Genomic DNA, 19,672 nt, shown 5'->3' with positions numbered 1-19,672 from the left:
TTTAATATATATTTAATAAAGTATATTTTTTATGGGACTTATTGACTGTGGCCTCTCTGTGGTGTTTTAAGCTGTTATGGAAGCCAGAGGTGGTGCAACAAAATACTAGTGATGTGTTGGAGTGTTTTTTTGTTTGTTTTTTTCTCATGATTCCATAATTTTTTTCCCTCATAATTGAGTGATTCCATAATTTTTCCCCTATGTGTGGTTAAAAAAGTAACCATTACTGACTACCACATTTTTTGTTCTTGATTTCTTTTAGTGTTTCTTAAAGCCAGAAAGTTGCCATTTGAAATCACTTTAGTTTTGTGCCATGTCTGTGATCTGCTTTTTTTCTACAAAATTAAACAACTGAATGAACATCCTCCAAGGCCGGTGATTCCATAATTTTTGCCAGGGGTTGTACAATATACCAAAAGGTATAGTCCCTATAGGATACTATAGGTGCTCAAAAATGCAGACATAATGGAGGTATGAGTAAAGCATAAAGCACCTGTAGGAAGGGAAAGCTGATGTTACTTGAGTGGTAGAAAGATGTGTGAGCGGCACGCACCCCAACGCGCGTTTTGGACGCTGTCCTTCATCAGGGAGTACCACTATATGATATATACAATCATTGTGTTTCATCAGATTCCCATTCTTTTGCTGTCACACACTTCACCCTTTGAATTTTGCCTCCACACACTGCTCTGCACATCACAGTGCATTGATTCCCTCCAGGTTGGATATAGGTCCCAAGCTCTGCAGTTGCCATGACTTTCATGTATTTTCCTTTATCCATTTAATGTAGCTTCTTTGCATTTAGTCTGGCACTATGGATTTCTTGAGTGGTTCACAATTTCTTCAATTAACGCATTTTTTATGCGATTTTAGAATTGTACTAGATGGAGGCCTGATGCTATCGCATCAAGAGGGCGGTAATGTCACGATGGGGGCAGGCTTTGCAGTGTTGAGAATCTCTCCCCCCATGTGATCACCCACCTATCCACTCTGTCTTCCCCCATGTGCTGACTTCTCCCTTCTGTGCTCTCTTCTTTGACCTGTCTACCCCATGTGCTATCCCCCTTGTCTGCTTTCTCTCCTTCCTGTGCTGTGTTCTCTCCTCATGTGCTGTCCTGTTTGAGCTGTCTCCCCCCTGTGCTCTGTCTCTCTCACCCCTGTGCACTTTCTCTCTCCCCCATCTGCTGTCTTCTCCTCTCATGTCATCTCTTTTTTTACCTGTGTACCCCATGTGCTCTCGTACACGGTCAGACACAGACAAATTTTAAAATGAAATTTCGTTTGCGGGAAAACCCCTTTAATGTGACCGGATTCCTCTACCTGTAGACACTTTGCGCATCTGCTGCCAGGATCAGCCGAAATATTCACTATGCCTGTGCGTAATTTGTGCAGGTGCAGTAAATCAGACCGACGCCATCTTTGTGCAGACAGATAGTGGCAGTCACATTAAAACTGTGCATGCGCTCCTCCTGTACAAAGATGGCGGCAGTCAGTGAATCATTCAGCTGATCCCGGCAGCGGCGTGTTCGCGACGTTGTTTCGCTGGTGGTACCGCGCAAGAGGCTGCGTACGGCATATACAGTGTGTTTGTGGTGCGTACGGTGTATACAGTGTGTGTGTGTGTGGTGTGTACAGTGTGTGTGGTGCATACGGTGTGTACAGTGTGTGTGGTGCGTACAGCGTGTACAGTGTGTGTGTGGTGCATACGGCGTATACAGTGTGTGTGGTGTGTACAGCGTATACATTGTGTGTGTGTGTGGTGCGTACGGTGTATACAGTGTGTGTGTGTGTGTGTGTGGTGCGTATGGCGTGTACAGTGTGTGTGTGTGGTGCGTACGGCGTGTACAGTGTGTGTGTGTGGTGCGTACAGCGTATACACTGTGTGTGTGATGCGACGGTGTTTCGCTGGTGGTACTGTGCAAGAGGCTGGTACCACCAGCAGTTTCCATATTGAGACACCCATCATGAACTTCCGCCGCTGGAATTCTGGGATCCGGACACATCTGGACGGAACAGGATGTGAAGACATTACAGGGTAAGTGTATATTAAGATGTGCAGGCACTTTTTCATGTTGGCGCCACCTTCTCACCAATTGTTACAATAAAGGAGTTTTATTCATTTTTCCACCTATGCCTTATTGTCAGTTTCTTACCACTTATTCAGATTTTCCAGCATGATAATGACGCCAAGAGACAACTTACAGTAGGAATATGACAGAAAATGGCAGTTCACATCAGGAGAATTACCTTCTGGACATTTTGAATTATGAGGTATCAGGGTTTGATTACACCATGAGAATGACCTCAGTTGAAAGCTTACAGTATGAGAATAATCTAGTAATATAGATTACAGCTTGAGAATGACCTCAGTGACATTTTGCAGCATGAGAATGACCTCAAGGACCGTTTACTTAATGAAAATGACCTAAGAAGACAGTTTATAGCATGAGAATAATCTAAGACATTGACTGTTTTTTATGCCAATTCAACAGCACATACATGAGGACGACATCTCTTTTACCTTCATAAATGTAAAGTTTCTGGCTCCATCAAACTGGAACTCTATCTCTACATATCCGCTGCGTGTGCTTTCATTTTTCCAGCCAATATAATCGTAGCCAGGCCAAACACGATATTGATGACTCTGAGTAAAGTCGTCCAACCCAAGAACTCCATCTGTCAGCTGACCCAAACCATCAAACAGCCGTCTGTACAGAGAAAATAGATGGGATTTTGATAAGAATATGGAGGGACTTATTTTAGATCCCACTATCTATCTATCTTTCTTGTAACTTGCTAGTTATAACTTTCAGGGTAAGTTCAGGTTCTGTGAACTATAAATACAGTACCTCTTCTCTAGGTATCCATCATAGGTAGAGTCATTCAGGTAGGAGATAGGATGTCCAGGAGCCATAAATGTCTCTCCTTCTGGTATACTGTACGATTTAAGACCATCTAGAATACATATAATAAGGTCATTCTATGGCTTTCTAAGTTGTTGTAGAACTACAACCCACGACATGTGGAATCATTCCTAATAGATGGTTGTGTGATGTACAGCAATGTGCAAATGTTTTAGGCAGGTGTGGAGAAAAATGCTGCACAGATTCTTTCAGAAAGTGCATGCAAGTGTACCTAGTGATGAAGGCGAAGGGCAGTCACCAAATATTGATGGTATTTACATTCCTCTTTTGTTTATTCACATTCTATTTAGTTTAATTGCTAAAAATCTATTAATACTTCTATTCTTTAAAAAAAAATATTTAGAATTAAGAGTCATCAGTGGTTGATACTTCATAAGTGGCTTTAGTTCCATAAAGATGCGATACAATTCTGGTCTCAATTCTAAATATTTTTCTATCTACTGGCTAACATGGTACAAATATATATATCTTTCCATTATCTACTGTGCAGCGTTTCTTCCATGCCTGCCTAAAATGTTTGCACAGTACTATATGTTCTTACCAAGCCAAGCACAGCCGTACAACTCCACCCTCATACACACTGTCATGGGGACCTTAGTGACCGGGATGACTCGGATATGGCTTGCAATGATCGGAGGTTTCAGATCTGTCAGGACCACCTCATACTCATCTACATTACCTTTTATAGCCTAGATATGGAAAGCAGAAAACAGTGTGACTAATCATTCATGAAACATTATCTATCTACAGTGCCTTGAAAAAGTATTCATACCCCATGAACTTTTCCACATGGTTCACGTTACACCCACAAACTTAATTGTATTTTATTGGGATTTTATGTGCTATACCAACAGAAAGTAGCAAGTATTTGTGAAGTGTAAAGTAAATGACAGATGGATTTCTAATTATTTTATAAATATAAATCTGAAAATTGGGAAATTCATTTGTGTTCCGCACTCTGTAGTCTGATACCCCTAAATAAAATCCTGAGTGACCAATTGCCTCCAAGTCACATAGTAAATTGAGTCCACCGATGTGGAATTTATCCTCAGTATAACTACATCTGTTTTGAGAAGGCCACAGAGGTTTGTTTGAGAACATTAGGGATCAAGCAGATTAATGAAGAAGGAACACACCCGGCAAGTAAGGGATAATGTTGTGGAGAAGCGTTTCGGTAATCAGGGTTAGTTTATAAAAAAAAAAATAGCTAAAGCTCTGGGCATCTCAAGGAGCACTGTTCAAGTGAGCCCTTAGTAACATTGTCAACAAATCTGGCCTTTATGGAAGAGTAGCAAGAAGGCATTTTTTTAAAGTAATAATAATAATAATAATGTTTATTTTTATATAGCGCTAACATATTCCGCAGCTCTTTACAATTTTTGCACACATTATCATCACTGTCCCCGATTGGGCTCACAATCTAGAATTCCTATCAGTATGTCTTTGGAATGTGGGAGGAAACCGGAGTGCCCGGAGGAAACCCACGCAAACACAGAGAGAACATACATTGCAGATGTTGTCCTGGGTGGGATTAGAACCCAGAACCCCAGCGCTGCAAGGCTGTAGTGCTAACCACTGCGCCACCGTGCTGCCCGAAGTACCGTAAGTCATAAGAAGACCCGCTTGCAGTTTGCAAATAGCCATGTAGGGAACACAGCAAGCATGTGGAAGATGGTGCTCTGTGTTATGTTTGCTAATGACAGGTGTTATGAAGGCAATCCAGAAACACAGTGTGCTTAGCGATCAGAGCGCACACAGTGATCTGACAAATACCCAAAAATACAAGAACGAGCTCTGAGACGTGGAAACTCTGTAGACTGCACACCTGATCCTATCCTAAACACAACTAAAAGCGGCTGTGGATTGCGCCTAACAACTACCTAGGCAACTCGGCACAGCCTAAGAAACTAGCTAGCCTGAAGATAGAAAAATAGGCCTGACTTGCCCCAGAGAAATTCCCCAAAGGAAAAGGCAGCCCCCCACATATAATGACTGAGAGTAAGATGAAAAGACAAAACGTAGGGATGAAATAGATTCAGCAAATTGGGGCCCGATATTCTAGGACAGAGCGAGGACAGTAAAGCGAACTTTGCAGTCTACCAAAAACCCTAAAGCAAAACCACGCAAAGGGGGCAAAAAAAACCCACCGTGCCGAACTAACGGCACGGCGGTACACCCTTTGCGTCTCAGAGCTTCCAGCAAAACAAAAGACAAGCTGGACAGAAAAAAAGCAACAAAAAAGCAAAAAGCACTTAGCTATACAGAGCAGCAGGTCACAGGAACAATCAGGAGAAGCTCAGAACCAACACTGAAACATTGACAAGGAGCAAGGATAGCAGCATCAGGCGGAGTTAAGTAATGAAGCAGTTAACGAGCTCACCAGAACACCTGAGGGAGGAAGCTCAGAAGCTGCAGTACCACTTGTGACCACAGGAGTGAATTCAGCCACAGAATTCACAACAGTACCCCCCCCTTGAGGAGGGGTCACCGAACCCTCACCAGAGCCCCCAGGCCGACCAGGATGAGCCGCATGAAAGGCACGAACAAGATCGGAAGCATGAACATCAGAGGCAAAAACCCAGGAATTATCTTCCTGAGCATAACCCTTCCATTTAACCAGATACTGGAGTTTCCGTCTAGAAACACGAGAATCCAAAATCTTCTCCACAATATACTCCAATTCCCCCTCCACCAAAACCGGGGCAGGAGGCTCAACAGATGGAACCATAGGTGCCACGTATCTCCGCAACAACGACCTATGGAATACATTATGTATGGAAAAGGAGTCTGGGAGGGTCAAACGAAAAGACACAGGATTGAGAACCTCAGAAATCCTATACGGACCAATAAAACGAGGTTTAAATTTAGGAGAGGAAACCTTCATAGGAATATGACGAGAAGATAACCAAACCAGATCCCCAACACGAAGTCGGGGACCCACACGGCGTCTGCGATTAGCGAAAAGTTGAGCTTTCTCCTGGGACAAGATCAAATTGTCCACTACCTCAGTCCAGATCTGCTGCAACCTATCCACCACAGAATCCACACCAGGACAGTCCGAAGACTCAACCTGTCCTGAAGAGAAACGAGGATGGAACCCAGAATTGCAAAAAAAAGGAGAAACCAAGGTAGCCGAGCTGGCCCGATTATTAAGGGCGAACTCAGCCAACGGCAAAAAGGACACCCAATCATCCTGGTCTGCAGAAACAAAACATCTCAGATATGTTTCCAAGGTCTGATTGGTTCGTTCGGTCTGGCCATTAGTCTGAGGATGGAAAGCCGAGGAAAAGGATAGGTCAATTCCCATCCTACCACAAAAGGCTCGCCAGAACCTTGAAACAAACTGGGAACCTCTGTCAGAAACAATATTCTCAGGAATGCCATGCAACCGAACCACATGCTGAAAGAACAAAGGTACCAAATCAGAGGAGGAAGGCAATTTAGCCAAGGGCACCAGATGGACCATTTTAGAAAAGCGATCACAGACCACCCAAATGACTGACATCTTTTGAGAAACGGGAAGGTCAGAAATGAAATCCATCGAAATATGTGTCCAAGGCCTCTTTGGGACCGGCAAGGGCAAAAGCAACCCACTGGCACGAGAACAGCAGGGCTTAGCCCTAGCACAAATCCCACAGGACTGCACAAAAGTACGTACATCCCGTGACAGAGATGGCCACCAGAAGGATCTAGCCACTAACTCTCTGGTACCAAAGATTCCAGGATGACCAGCCAACACCGAACAATGAAGTTCAGAGATAAGTTTATTAGTCCACCTATCAGGGACGAACAGTTTCTCTGCTGGACAACGATCAGGTTTATTCGCCTGAAATTTTTGCAGCACCCGCCGCAAATCAGGGGAGATGGCAGACACAATGACTCCTTCCTTGAGGATACCCGCTGGCTCAGATAAACCCGGAGAGTCGGGCACAAAACTCCTAGACAGAGCATCCGCCTTCACATTTTTAGAGCCCGGAAGGTACGAAATCACAAAGTCGAAGCGGGCAAAAAATAACGACCAACGGGCCTGTCTAGGATTCAAGCGCTTGGCAGACTCGAGATAAGTCAAGTTCTTATGATCAGTCAATACCACCACGCGATGCTTAGCTCCTTCAAGCCAATGACGCCACTCCTCGAATGCCCACTTCATGGCCAGCAACTCTCGATTGCCCACATCATAATTACGCTCAGCGGGCGAAAACTTCCTGGAAAAGAAAGCACATGGTTTCATCACTGAGCAATCAGAACCTCTCTGTGACAAAACCGCCCCTGCTCCAATCTCAGAAGCATCAACCTCGACCTGGAACGGAAGAGAAACATCTGGCTGACACAACACAGGGGCAGAACAAAAACGACGCTTCAACTCCTGAAAAGCTTCCACAGCAGCAGAAGACCAATTAACCAAATCAGCACCCTTCTTGGTCAAATCGGTCAATGGTTTGGCAATGCTAGAAAAATTACAGATGAAGCGACGATAAAAATTAGCAAAGCCCAGGAACTTTTGCAGACTTTTCAGAGATGTCGGCTGAATCCAATCCTGGATGGCTTGGACCTTAACTGGATCCATCTCGATAGTAGAAGGGGTAAAGATGAACCCCAAAAATGAAACTTTCTGCACACCGAAGAGACACTTTGATCCCTTCACAAACAAAGAGTTAGCACGCAGGACCTGAAAAACCATTCTGACCTGCTTCACATGAGACTCCCAATCATCTGAGAAGATCAAAATGTCATCCAAGTAAACAATCAGGAATTTATCCAGATACTCACGGAAGATGTCATGCATAAAAGACTGAAACACAGATGGAGCATTGGCAAGTCCGAACGGCATCACTAGATACTCAAAATGACCCTCGGGCGTATTGAATGCAGTTTTCCATTCATCTCCTTGCCTGATTCTCACCAGATTATACGCACCACGAAGATCTATCTTAGTGAACCAACTAGCCCCCTTAATCCGAGCAAACAAGTCAGATAACAATGGCAAGGGATACTGAAAATTAACAGTGATCTTATTAAGAAGGCGGTAATCAATACACGGTCTCAGCGAACCATCCTTCTTGGCTACAAAGAAGAACCCTGCTCCCAGTGGTGATGACGATGGGCGAATATGTCCCTTCTCCAGGGATTCCTTCACATAACTGCGCATAGCGGCGTGTTCGGGCACGGATAAATTAAATAATCGACCTTTAGGGAATTTACTACCAGGAATCAAATTGATAGCACAATCACAATCCCTATGCGGAGGTAGAGCATCGGACTTGGGCTCTTCAAATACATCCTGATAATCAGACAAGAACTCTGGGACCTCAGAAGGGGTGGATGACGAAATCGACAAAAATGGAACATCACCATGTACCCCCTGACAACCCCAGCTGGATACCGACATGGAATTCCAATCCAATACTGGATTATGGGTTTGTAGCCATGGCAACCCCAACACGACCACATCATGCAGATTATGCAACACCAGAAAGCGAATAACTTCCTGATGTGCAGGAGCCATGCACATGGTCAGCTGGGCCCAGTATTGAGGTTTATTCTTGGCCAAAGGTGTAGCATCAATTCCTCTCAATGGAATAGGACACCGCAAAGGCTCCAAGAAAAACCCACAACGTTTAGCATAATCCAAATCCATCAGATTCAGGGCAGCGCCCGAATCCACAAACGCCATGACAGAAAACGACGACAAAGAGCATATCAAGGTAATGGACAGAAGGAATTTGGACTGTACAGTACCAATGACGGCAGACCTAGCGGACCGCTTAGTGCGCTTAGGACAATCAGAAATAGCATGAGTGGAATCACCACAGTAGAAACACAGACCATTCAGACGTCTGTATTCCTGCCGTTCAACTCTAGTCATAGTCCTATCGCACTGCATAGGCTCAGGTTTAACCTCAGGCAGTACCGCCAAATGGTGCACAGATTTACGCTCGCGCAAGCGTCGACCGATCTGAATGGCCAAAGACAAAGACTCATTCAAACCAGCAGGCATAGGAAATCCCACCATGACATCCTTAAGAGCCTCAGAGAGACCCTTTCTGAACAAAGCTGCCAGCGCAGATTCATTCCACTGAGTGAGTACTGACCATTTCCTAAATTTCTGACAATATACTTCTATATCATCCTGACCCTGGCACAAAGCCAGCAAATTTTTCTCAGCCTGATCCACTGAATTAGGCTCATCGTACAGCAATCCGAGCGCCAGGAAAAACGCATCGACACTACTCAATGCAGGGTCTCCTGGCGCAAGAGAAAATGCCCAGTCTTGAGGGTCGCCGCGCAAAAAAGAAATAATAATCAAAACCTGTTGAATAGGATTACCAGAAGAATGAGGTTTCAAGGCCAGAAATAGCTTACAATTATTTTTGAAACTTAGAAACTTAGTTCTATCTCCAAAAAACAAATCAGGAATAGGAATTCTTGGTTCTAACATAGATTTCTGATCAATAGTATCTTGAATTTTTTGTACATTTATAACGAGATTATCCATTGAAGAGCACAGACCCTGAATATCCATGTCCACACCTGTGTCCAGAATCACCCAAATGTCTAGGGGAAAAAAAAAAAGTGAACACAGAGCAGAAAAAAAAAAAAAAAATGATGTCAGAACTTTTTCTTTCCCTCTATTGAGAATCATTAGTTTGGCTCCTTGTACTGTTATGTTTGCTAATGACAGGTGTTATGAAGGCAATCCAGAAACACAGTGTGCTTAGCGATCAGAGCGCACACAGTGATCTGACAAATACCCAAAAATACAAGAACGAGCTCTGAGACGTGGAAACTCTGTAGACTGCACACCTGATCCTATCCTAAACACAACTAAAAGCGGCTGTGGATTGCGCCTAACAACTACCTAGGCAACTCGGCACAGCCTAAGAAACTAGCTAGCCTGAAGATAGAAAAATAGGCCTGACTTGCCCCAGAGAAATTCCCCAAAGGAAAAGGCAGCCCCCCACATATAATGACTGTGAGTAAGATGAAAAGACAAAACGTAGGGATGAAATAGATTCAGCAAAGTGGGGCCCGATATTCTAGGACAGAGCGAGGACAGTAAAGCGAACTTTGCAGTCTACCAAAAACCCTAAAGCAAAACCACGCAAAGGGGGCAAAAAAAACCCACCGTGCCGAACTAACGGCACGGCGGTACACCCTTTGCGTCCCAGAGCTTCCAGCAAAACAAAAGACAAGCTGGACAGAAAAAAAGCAACAAAAAAGCAAAAAGCACTTAGCTATACAGAGCAGCAGGTCACAGGATCAATCAGGAGAAGCTCAGATCCAACACTGAAACATTGACAAGGAGCAAGGATAGCAGCATCAGGCGGAGTTAAGTAATGAAGCAGTTAACGAGCTCACCAGAACACCTGAGGGAGGAAGCTCAGAAGCTGCAGTACCACTTGTGACCACAGGAGTGAATTCAGCCACAGAATTCACAACAGCTCTGGTCAGATGAGACTAAAGTAGAACTTTTTGGGCTAAATGCAAAATGTTATGTGTGGCAGGAAACTAACACTACACATCACCCTGAAAACACCATGCCCACCGTCACACATGGTGGTGACAGCAGCATGCTGTGAAGGGGCTTTTCTTCAGCAGGGACAGTGAGTTGGTCAGAGTTGATGTGAAGATAGATGAAATACAGGGACATTCTGAAAGAAAGCTTGCTAGAGGCTGCAAAAGACCCGAGACTGGGGAGTGGATTCACCTAAAAGCTGGAACAGGACCATAAAAATTCTGACAGAGCTACGATGGATGGTTTAGATCAAAGCATACTTGTGTGTTAACAGCCCAGACCTAAATCCCAGTGAGAATCTGTGACAAGACTTGAAAATTCACCACAGACGTCTCCATCCAATCTCACTGAGCTAGAGCAAATGTGCAAAGAAGAATGGGCAAAAATATCACCTCTACATGTGCAAAGCTGGTAGAGACAGACCCCAAAAGACTTATAGCAGTAATTGTAGGGAAAAGTGGTTCTACAAAGTATTGACTCATGGGGCTGAATACAAATGCACCTCACAATTTTCAGATTTATATTATTAAAATATTTGGGAAACCAGGTATCATTTCCTTTGCACTTCACAAATACTTGCTACTTTCTGTTGATATCACATGAAATGCAAATACAGCACATTTACGTTTGTGGGTGTAACATGAAAAAATGTGGAAAAGGTCACAGTGCATGAAAGCTTTTTCAAGGCACTGCATCTATCTATCCCTTATCACAATTGAGAAAGGATCATTCATTTTTTTTACCCAAAATGTCGCCACACATGGACTGATGAAATCTGCTATTTCTGTAAAAAATTCTAGAGTGCTGTTTATTTTGGGGATTTTTTTGCATTAGAGACAACAGTTCGGTGATTGGAGACGTGCACTCACGTGGATCAAATACTTTGGTGCTTTAATTCCTGGTCTTTCTATATCATATGTATCTGCCGTATATATCTTACGTGTACTGCCTATTTATCAATCCATCTGCCTAGCTCTCTATCTTTGACACATTTCCGATTCATTATTGCAGCATAGATTAAGTAATAATTATCTACGAGTAACGTCATGATTAAACAAGGTCATCATTCACTTTGGCAAGATGGCCATTATCAGAAGTTATGTCAAGGATAAGCAGTGAGCCGCTCACCACTTCACCAGGCAGACGACTCGGGGCCAGTCTGCGGTCATACAGCTCTCTCGAATGGCGTAGTTTGGGAGATAATACTTTTGATGAATTGTCGTTCTTTCTTGTTGACGTATGTGTTAGTGAAATTGGCTGCGTCATGCATTTGTCAGGGCAGGATGTGGTGTACCCATGAGAAGAAGACATCGTCTTCTCCTGAGACCTGCTGGATGTCATGGGTCTTACTCATCTGAAAGGAGAAGATTAACCTTCTTGTCCTGAGACCACTAACATGGCCATGACTGGGGGATTAATTCCTATCTTTTATCGATAGAGCAGATTAGGACATTTCCATTGCGTTAATGGGTTAACGCTAAGGTTTCCATTGCGTTAGGGCAATCAGTTAAGCGCATAGCGCTAGCGGATTGCTCTAACGCAATGTTTATTTTGTGGCCGCGTTTGCCGTCCCCGCTAGCACAGATCCCCGATCTGCGGTAGCGAGGGACGGACCTCGGACGTGCCTCAGACGCTGCAAGCAGCGTCCGAGGTCCGTCACAAAAGAATGGCACATCACTACCGCGATGCGCTACAGGCAGAAATAACATTGCTGTCAATGGGTGCGCTAACGGACCCGTTGCTCGGCGTTAATTGCGACATTTTCGCCGTGCAATGCTGTCCGTTAGCGTTAACCCATTAACGCAATGGGAACCTAGCCATTACTTTCTTCTCCATTCACAAAATTCTAAATGCAGTTGGTGAGTGGAGTATAAAAAAAATGATAGAAAAATAAAATAAATTCTACAAGAAAAGTTAAGAAAAGTGTGTGGTGTAGGATTAATGCCGGAGACAAGATTAGGATTATATGGCCACCACTGATGGTTGATACGCAGCTTTCCTAGACAGCAAATCTGTGTGACATCCAATATGCTGGGTTACAAAATACTTTTCATTTTTGGATAAATGCCCTTTACGCATACATGGTGTGATTTATACAGGGTTCTTGCCTGCTGTCCTTGGTGGTCCTTCCATGAAAGCCATCGCTCCCCATTGCGACTGTAGTCCACTCGGTAAGATCTGGCAAACTCCTTCCCTGTGGCTCGTGCGTGTCGACCCTGAGTTCCAATCAAGGTGATGAAGAAGAGTTTGTGTAGATGTATCTGCAAGTATTGCACATCCTCAGGCTGCAGCAGACCTGCTGGGCACCAGGCTCCATCACCTTCTTCTCGTTGTAGTCTGGGAGAAGAGAACAATTACAAAATATCCCAACCATGTGGAGTGAAGATGGAATATTTGCCCCAGACTTATGATATGGGCATTAAGTATACCTCCCAACCATTCTGGATATAGATGGCTGTCCCACATTTGTTGAGCTATCCTGTTATTCTTGAAGGTATGGGGTATATCCTGACTTCAGCTTTTTCTGTGACATAATGTTGCAGATCCAATTGAATATAATAGTTGAGCAGAGAGCTCTAAGATCCCTGGTAAATCATCGGGTTTATGCAAAGACCAAAGGTTCTGTCAGGACCCTAAGTTCATGTATCAGAGTCAGGTCACACGAGAAAAGAGGGAAGAGGAGCAGGACCCAAGTAAGGTGTGTGCGAATATAGTAAGATTTTTATGTGTGTATAGCAGAGCTAAGTGTGTGTGTAGCAGAGATGAGTGTGTGTAAGTAGCAGTGCTGAGCATATACAGTGGGGCAAAAAAGTATTTAGTCAGTCAGCAATAGTGCAAGTTCCACCACTTAAAAAGATGAGAGGCGTCTGTAATTTACATCATAGGTAGACCTCAACTATGGGAGACAAACTGAGAAAAAAAAATCCAGAAAATCACATTGTCTGTTTTTTTAACATTTTTTTTGCATATTATGGTGGAAAATACGGTAAGTATTTGGTCAGAAACAAACAATCAAGATTTCTGGCTCTCACAGACCTGTAACTTCTTCTTTAAGAGTCTCCTCTTTCCTCCACTCATTACCTGTAGTAATGGCACCTGTTTAAACTTGTTATCAGTATAAAAAGACACCTGTGCACACCCTCAAACAGTCTGACTCCAAACTCCACTATGGTGAAGACCAAAGAGCTGTCAAAGGACACCAGAAACAAAATTGTAGCCCTGCACCAGGCTGGGAAGACTGAATCTGCAATAGTCAACCAGCTTGGAGTGAAGAAATCAACAGTGGGAGCAATAATTAGAAAATGGAAGACATACAAGACCACTGATAATCTCCCTCGATCTGGGGCTCCACGCAAAATCCCACCCCGTGGGGTCAGAATGATCACAAGAACGGTGAGCAAAAATCCCAGAACCACACGGGGGGACCTAGTGAATGAACTGCAGAGAGCTGGGACCAATGTAACAAGGCCTACCCTAAGTAACACACTACGCCACCATGGACTCAGATCCTGAAGTGCCAGACGTGTCCCACTGCTTAAGCCAGTACATGTCCGGGCCCGTCTGAAGTTTGCTAGAGAGAATTTGGATGATCCAGAGGAGTTTTGGAAGAATGTCCTATGGTCTGATGAAACCAAACTGGAACTGTTTGGTAGAAACACAACTTGTCGTGTTTGGAGGAAAAAGAATACTGAGTTGCATCCATCAAACACCATACCTACTGTAAAGCATGGTGGTGGAAACATCATGCTTTGGGGTTGTTTCTCTGCAAAGGGGCCAGGACGACTGATCCGGGTACATGAAAGAATGAATGGGGCCATGTATCGTGAGATTTTGAGTGCAAACCTCTTTCCATCAGCAAGGGCATTGAAGATGAAACGTGGCTGGGTCTTTCAACATGACAATGATCCAAAGCACACCGCCAGGGCAACGAAGGAGTGGCTTCGTAAGAAGCATTTCAAGGTCCTGGAGTGGCCTAGCCAGTCTCCAGATCTCAACCCTATAGAAAACCTTTGGAGGGAGTTGAAAGTCCGTGTTGCCAAGCGAAAAGCCAAAAACATCACTGCTCTAGAGGAGATCTGCATGGAGGAATGGGCCAACATACCAACAAAAGTGTGTGGCAACCTTGTGAAGACTTACAGAAAACGTTTGACCTCTGTCATTGCCAACAAAGGATATATTACAAAGTATTGAGATGAAATTTTGTTTCTGACCAAATACTTATTTTCCACCATAATATGCAAATAAAATGTTAAAAAAACAGACAATGTGATTTTCTGGATTTTTTTTTCTCAGTTTGTCTCCCATAGTTGAGGTCTACCTATGATGTAAATTACAGACGCCTCTCATCTTTTTAAGTGGTGGAACTTGCACTATTGCTGACTGACTAAATACTTTTTTGCCCCACTGTATATGAAGTAAAAGTATTGTGTATGTTGATGTGGCAGAATGTGTGTGTGTGTGGTGCAGCAGTGCTATGTGTGTTGATGTAGCAGAGCTGTCTGTGTACATTGTGGGGGACATTTGGGGGCATCATAGTGTGTGTGAGGGGGGCTCTGAGAACATTATATTGTGTGTGTGGTCTGCACTGTGGGGGCATTACACTATGTATGGCCATAGTATGTGTTCCTCTTTCTTATTTTTCACAATTTGGAAGTATGGCATCGTGTAAAGCAGTTAGTGTGCAGTAAACAGTGCAGGACACAGAAGGTCCTATTGCCCTTACCTCCCTCATCCTAGAAAAGCACAGATTCTGCCTATGTGTATACCCAAGCACTGACCAACCTGGGGTGTGCAAGAAAAGTGCAAACAAGCAAGATTTCATCTACACCATCCATCCCCGTAGATAGAAATAGAATGCTTTATATGGAGTATAGAGTGCTACAAACAGAACATACAGAATATGGAGTGCTGCAGATGGGACACAGAGTGCCACATATAGACACAGAATGCTGTATACGTAATATAGAGTTCTACAGAGCATAGAGTGCCACATAAAATACAGAATGCTGCATATAGAATATGGAGTGCTCCAGATGGGACATAGAGTGCCACATATAGACACAGAATGCGGTATACGTAATATAGAGTGCTACAGACAGAGCATAGAGTGTTACATAAAATACAGAATGCTGCATATTGAATATAGAGTGCTCTAGATGGGAAACAGAGTGCCACATATAGACACAGAATGCTGTATACATAATATAGAGTACTACAGACAGAGCATAGAGTGCCACATAAAATACATAATGCTGCATACAGAATATGGAGTGCTCCAGATGGGACACAGAGTGCCAAATATAGACACAGAATGCTGTATACGTAATATAGAGTGCTACAGACAGAGCATAGAGTGCCACATAAAATACAGAATGCTGCATATAGAATATGGAGTGCTCCAGATGGGAAACAGAGTGCCACATATAGATACAGAATGCTGTATACATAATATAGAGTGCTACAGACAGAGCATAGAGTGCCACATAAAATACAGAATGCTGCATATAGAATATGGAGTGCTCCAGATGGGAAACAGAGTGCCACATATAGATATAGAATGCTGTATACATAATATAGAGTGCTACAGACAGAGCATAGAGTGTTACATAAAATACAGAATGCTGCATATTGAATATGGAGTGCTCCAGATGGGAAACAGAGTGCCACATATAGACACAGAATGCTGTATACATAATATAGAGTACTACAGACAGAGCATAGAGTGCCACATAAAATACATAATGCTGCATACAGAATATGGAGTGCTCCAGATGGGACATAGAGTGCCACATATAGACACAGAATGCTGTATACGTAATATAGAGTGCTACAGACAGAGCATAGAGTGTTACATAAAATACAGAATGCTGCATATTGAATATAGAGTGCTCCAGATGGGAAACAGAGTGCCACATATAGACACAGAATGCTGTATACATAATATAGAGTACTACAGACAGAGCATAGAGTGCCACATAAAATACATAATGCTGCATACAGAATATGGAGTGCTCCAGATGGGACATAGAGTGCCACATATAGATACAGAATGCTGTATACATAATATAGAGTGCTACAGAGAGCATAGAGTGCCACATAAAATATAGAATGCTGCATATAGAATATGAAGTGCTCCAGATGGGAAACAGAGTGCCACATATAGACACAGAATGCTGTATACGTAATATAGAGTGCTACAGACAGAGCATAGAGTGCCACATAAAATACAGAATGCTGCATATAGAATCTGGAGTGCTCCAGATGGGAAACAGAGTGCCACATATAGATACAGAATGCTGTATACATAATATAGAGTGCTACAGACAGAGCATAGAGTGCCACATAAAATACAGAATGCTGCATATAGAATATGGAGTGCTCCAGATGGGAAACAGAGTGCCACATATAGATACAGAATGCTGTATACATAATATAGAGTGCTACAGACAGAGCATAGAGTGCCACATAAAATACAGAATGCTGCATATAGAATATGGAGTGCTCCAGATGGGAAACAGAGTGCCACATATAGACACAGAATGCTGTATACGTAATATAGAGTACTACAGACAGAGCATAGAGTGCCACATAAAATACATAATGCTGCATACAGATTATGGAGTGCTCCAGATGGGACATAGAGTGCCACATATAGATACAGAATGTTGTATACATAATATAGAGTGCTACAGACAGAGCATAGAGTGCCACATATAGATACAGAATGCTGTATACATAATATAGAGTGCTACAGACAGAGCATAGAGTGCCACATAAAATACAGAATGCTGCATACAGAATATGGAGTGCTCCAGATGGGACATAGAGTGCCACATATAGATACAGAATGTTGTATACATAATATAGAGTGCTACAGACAGAGCATAGAGTGCCACATAAAATACAGAATGCTGCATATAGAATATGGAGTGCTCCAGATGGGAAACAGAGTGCCACATATAGACACAGAATGCTGTATACGTAATATAGAGTGCTACAGACAGAGCATAGAGTGCCACATAAAATACAGAATGCTGCATATAGAACATAGAGTGCTACATATAGATTTAGAAGAGTGCACCACAGAGAGCGCATAAGAGATCCAAACATATGTTCATAATGTGCCACACAGATTATAGAGTGTCGCGTGCATAATGTGGAGTGCCTCATATAGAAAACGGAGTGCTACATGTAGAGAACACATGTACACACTAACACGGCAGAGGCTAAGACTTCAGTGAAGGCATTTCTATCCAGGTGAGGAGAAACATCTGATGTCAATGGCCAACTCAGCAGTTCTCCTATTGGCACCGACTGGCTATTTACATAGTTACATAGTTATTAAGGTTGAAGGAAGACTTTAAGTCCATCTAGTTCAACCCATAGCCTAACCTAACTTGCCCTAACATGTTGATCCAGAGGAAGGCAAAAAAAACCCATGTGGCAAAGAGTAAGCTCCACCTTGGGGAAAAAAATTCCTTCCCGACTCCACATACGGCAATCAGACTAGTTCCCTGGATCAACGCCCTATCAAGGAATCTAGTGTATATACCCTGTAACATTATACTTTTCCAGAAATGTATCCAGTCCCCTCTTAAATTTAAGTAATGAATCACTCATTACAACATCATACGGCAGAGAGTTCCATAGTCTCACTGCTCTTACAGTAAAGAATCCGCGTCTGTTATTATGCTTAAACCTTTTTTCCTCCAAACGTAGAGGATGCCCCCTTGTCCCTGTTTCAGGTCTATGATTAAAAAGATCATCAGAAAGGTCTTTGTACTGTCCCCTCATATATTTATACATTAACATAAGATCACCCCTTAGCTTTCGTTTTTCCAAACTAAATAGCCCCAAGTGTAATAACCTATCTTGGTATTGCAGACCCCCCAGACCTCTAATAACCTTGGTCGCTCTTCTCTGCACCAGCTCCAGTTCAGCTATGTCTTTCTTATACACCGGAGACCAGAACTGTGCACAGTATTCTAAGTGTGGTCGAACAAGTGACTTGTATAGAGGTAAAATTATGTTCTCCTCATGAGCATCTATGCCTCTTTTAATGCATCCCATTATTTTATTTGCCTTTGTAGCAGCTGCCTGACACTGGCCACTAAATATGAGTTTGTCATCCACCCATACACCCAGGTCTTTTTCATTGACGGTTTTGCCCAGAGTTTTAGAATTAAGCACATAATTATACATCTTATTACTTCTACCCAAGTGCATGACCTTACATTTATCCCCATTAAAGCTCATTTGCCTCTATGTGCTAAGACTACAAGGATATTCCCTTATGAGTGCTTTATGTAGATCGGATAGTGGCATACCTCGCATACTGGGGCCCGGTTGACTCATACCATTGGCTGGAGGCAGTGATGTCCTCATCACGTATCGTTCGGTCATGCATCCCAAGGGCATACCGACATATGGCTGCCGGGAGAAAAAAAAGAGATATAGATGGGGCGATAACCGCACAATAACTTGCCACGTATATAGCTACCGGAGGAATCCTGGGTAAACACATCACCAGCACAACGCTCTCCTGTCCTGATGGTTTGCTACAATGTATCAATCTGGTGTCCAGAACATGGAGCTCACAGTGGATTGTCTAGACTGGATAGAATTGTAGCAAACCTTCCATGGTGAGAAATATCCAATCTAGGCTTTGTCGCTCTGGATCTTACCTAAGAATGGTTCTATTCAGAAAGAAATTTATAGACAAAATATATAAGAAAGGTCCACGAACTGTCCTCACCAGGTATAACTTCTGAGGTTGATCGTCCAGTGAGAAAAACCAGAAGAAAAATGCAGAGATACATTCTGCGGAGCCTAGACGTGTACTGACCCCGCTAGCTTTCCAGTTCTTCTGACGGCTGACAGCTTCACTCAGCTACATTTCTGTAAAAGAAAGGAATATAACGAGACAGTGGAATCTGATGATGGCTTATATATAATGTTACGTGGAAATTCCAAATATTTTGGGACAGATTTTCAGTGACAGCAAACAGATCTTAAAAATAATGAGCCATTGAAACACAAAGTATATAAGTCACAAAACAAGGGGCAAAACTGATACACTGTGTCATGCCTAGCCTAGTCCAGCGGCTGTATGGATCCTCCGCCCATTAGGCCCACAGACTATATAAAGTTTTGCCCAGTTGACTATATGATGTAGTTCTACCTCTGACCAGTAGATGGCAGAAGACACAAATTTATTGTTCATGTCTAGATA

General features: G+C 43.1%; 1 protein-coding gene across 1 annotated transcript in view; it reads right to left on the bottom strand.

The window, feature by feature from the left end:
* Positions 1-19,672, bottom strand: part of LOC138662310 (discoidin domain-containing receptor 2-like) — a 187,207-nt gene that overhangs the window by 23,864 nt on the left and 143,671 nt on the right. The window contains exons 3-8 of the mRNA XM_069747778.1: positions 19,196-19,338; positions 18,768-18,870; positions 12,549-12,777; positions 3,466-3,613; positions 2,850-2,955; positions 2,522-2,708 (exon numbers count right to left, since the gene is read on the bottom strand). Of these exons, the coding sequence (XP_069603879.1) occupies positions 2,522-2,708; positions 2,850-2,955; positions 3,466-3,613; positions 12,549-12,777; positions 18,768-18,870; positions 19,196-19,259 (837 nt within the window). The 5' untranslated portion in view covers positions 19,260-19,338. The remainder of the gene's footprint in view (positions 1-2,521; positions 2,709-2,849; positions 2,956-3,465; positions 3,614-12,548; positions 12,778-18,767; positions 18,871-19,195; positions 19,339-19,672) is intronic.

Source organism: Ranitomeya imitator, chromosome 2 (assembly GCF_032444005.1).
Source record: "Ranitomeya imitator isolate aRanImi1 chromosome 2, aRanImi1.pri, whole genome shotgun sequence".
Classification (NCBI taxonomy): Eukaryota; Metazoa; Chordata; class Amphibia; order Anura; family Dendrobatidae; genus Ranitomeya; species Ranitomeya imitator.
This window is presented reverse-complemented; position numbering and strand designations above follow the sequence as displayed.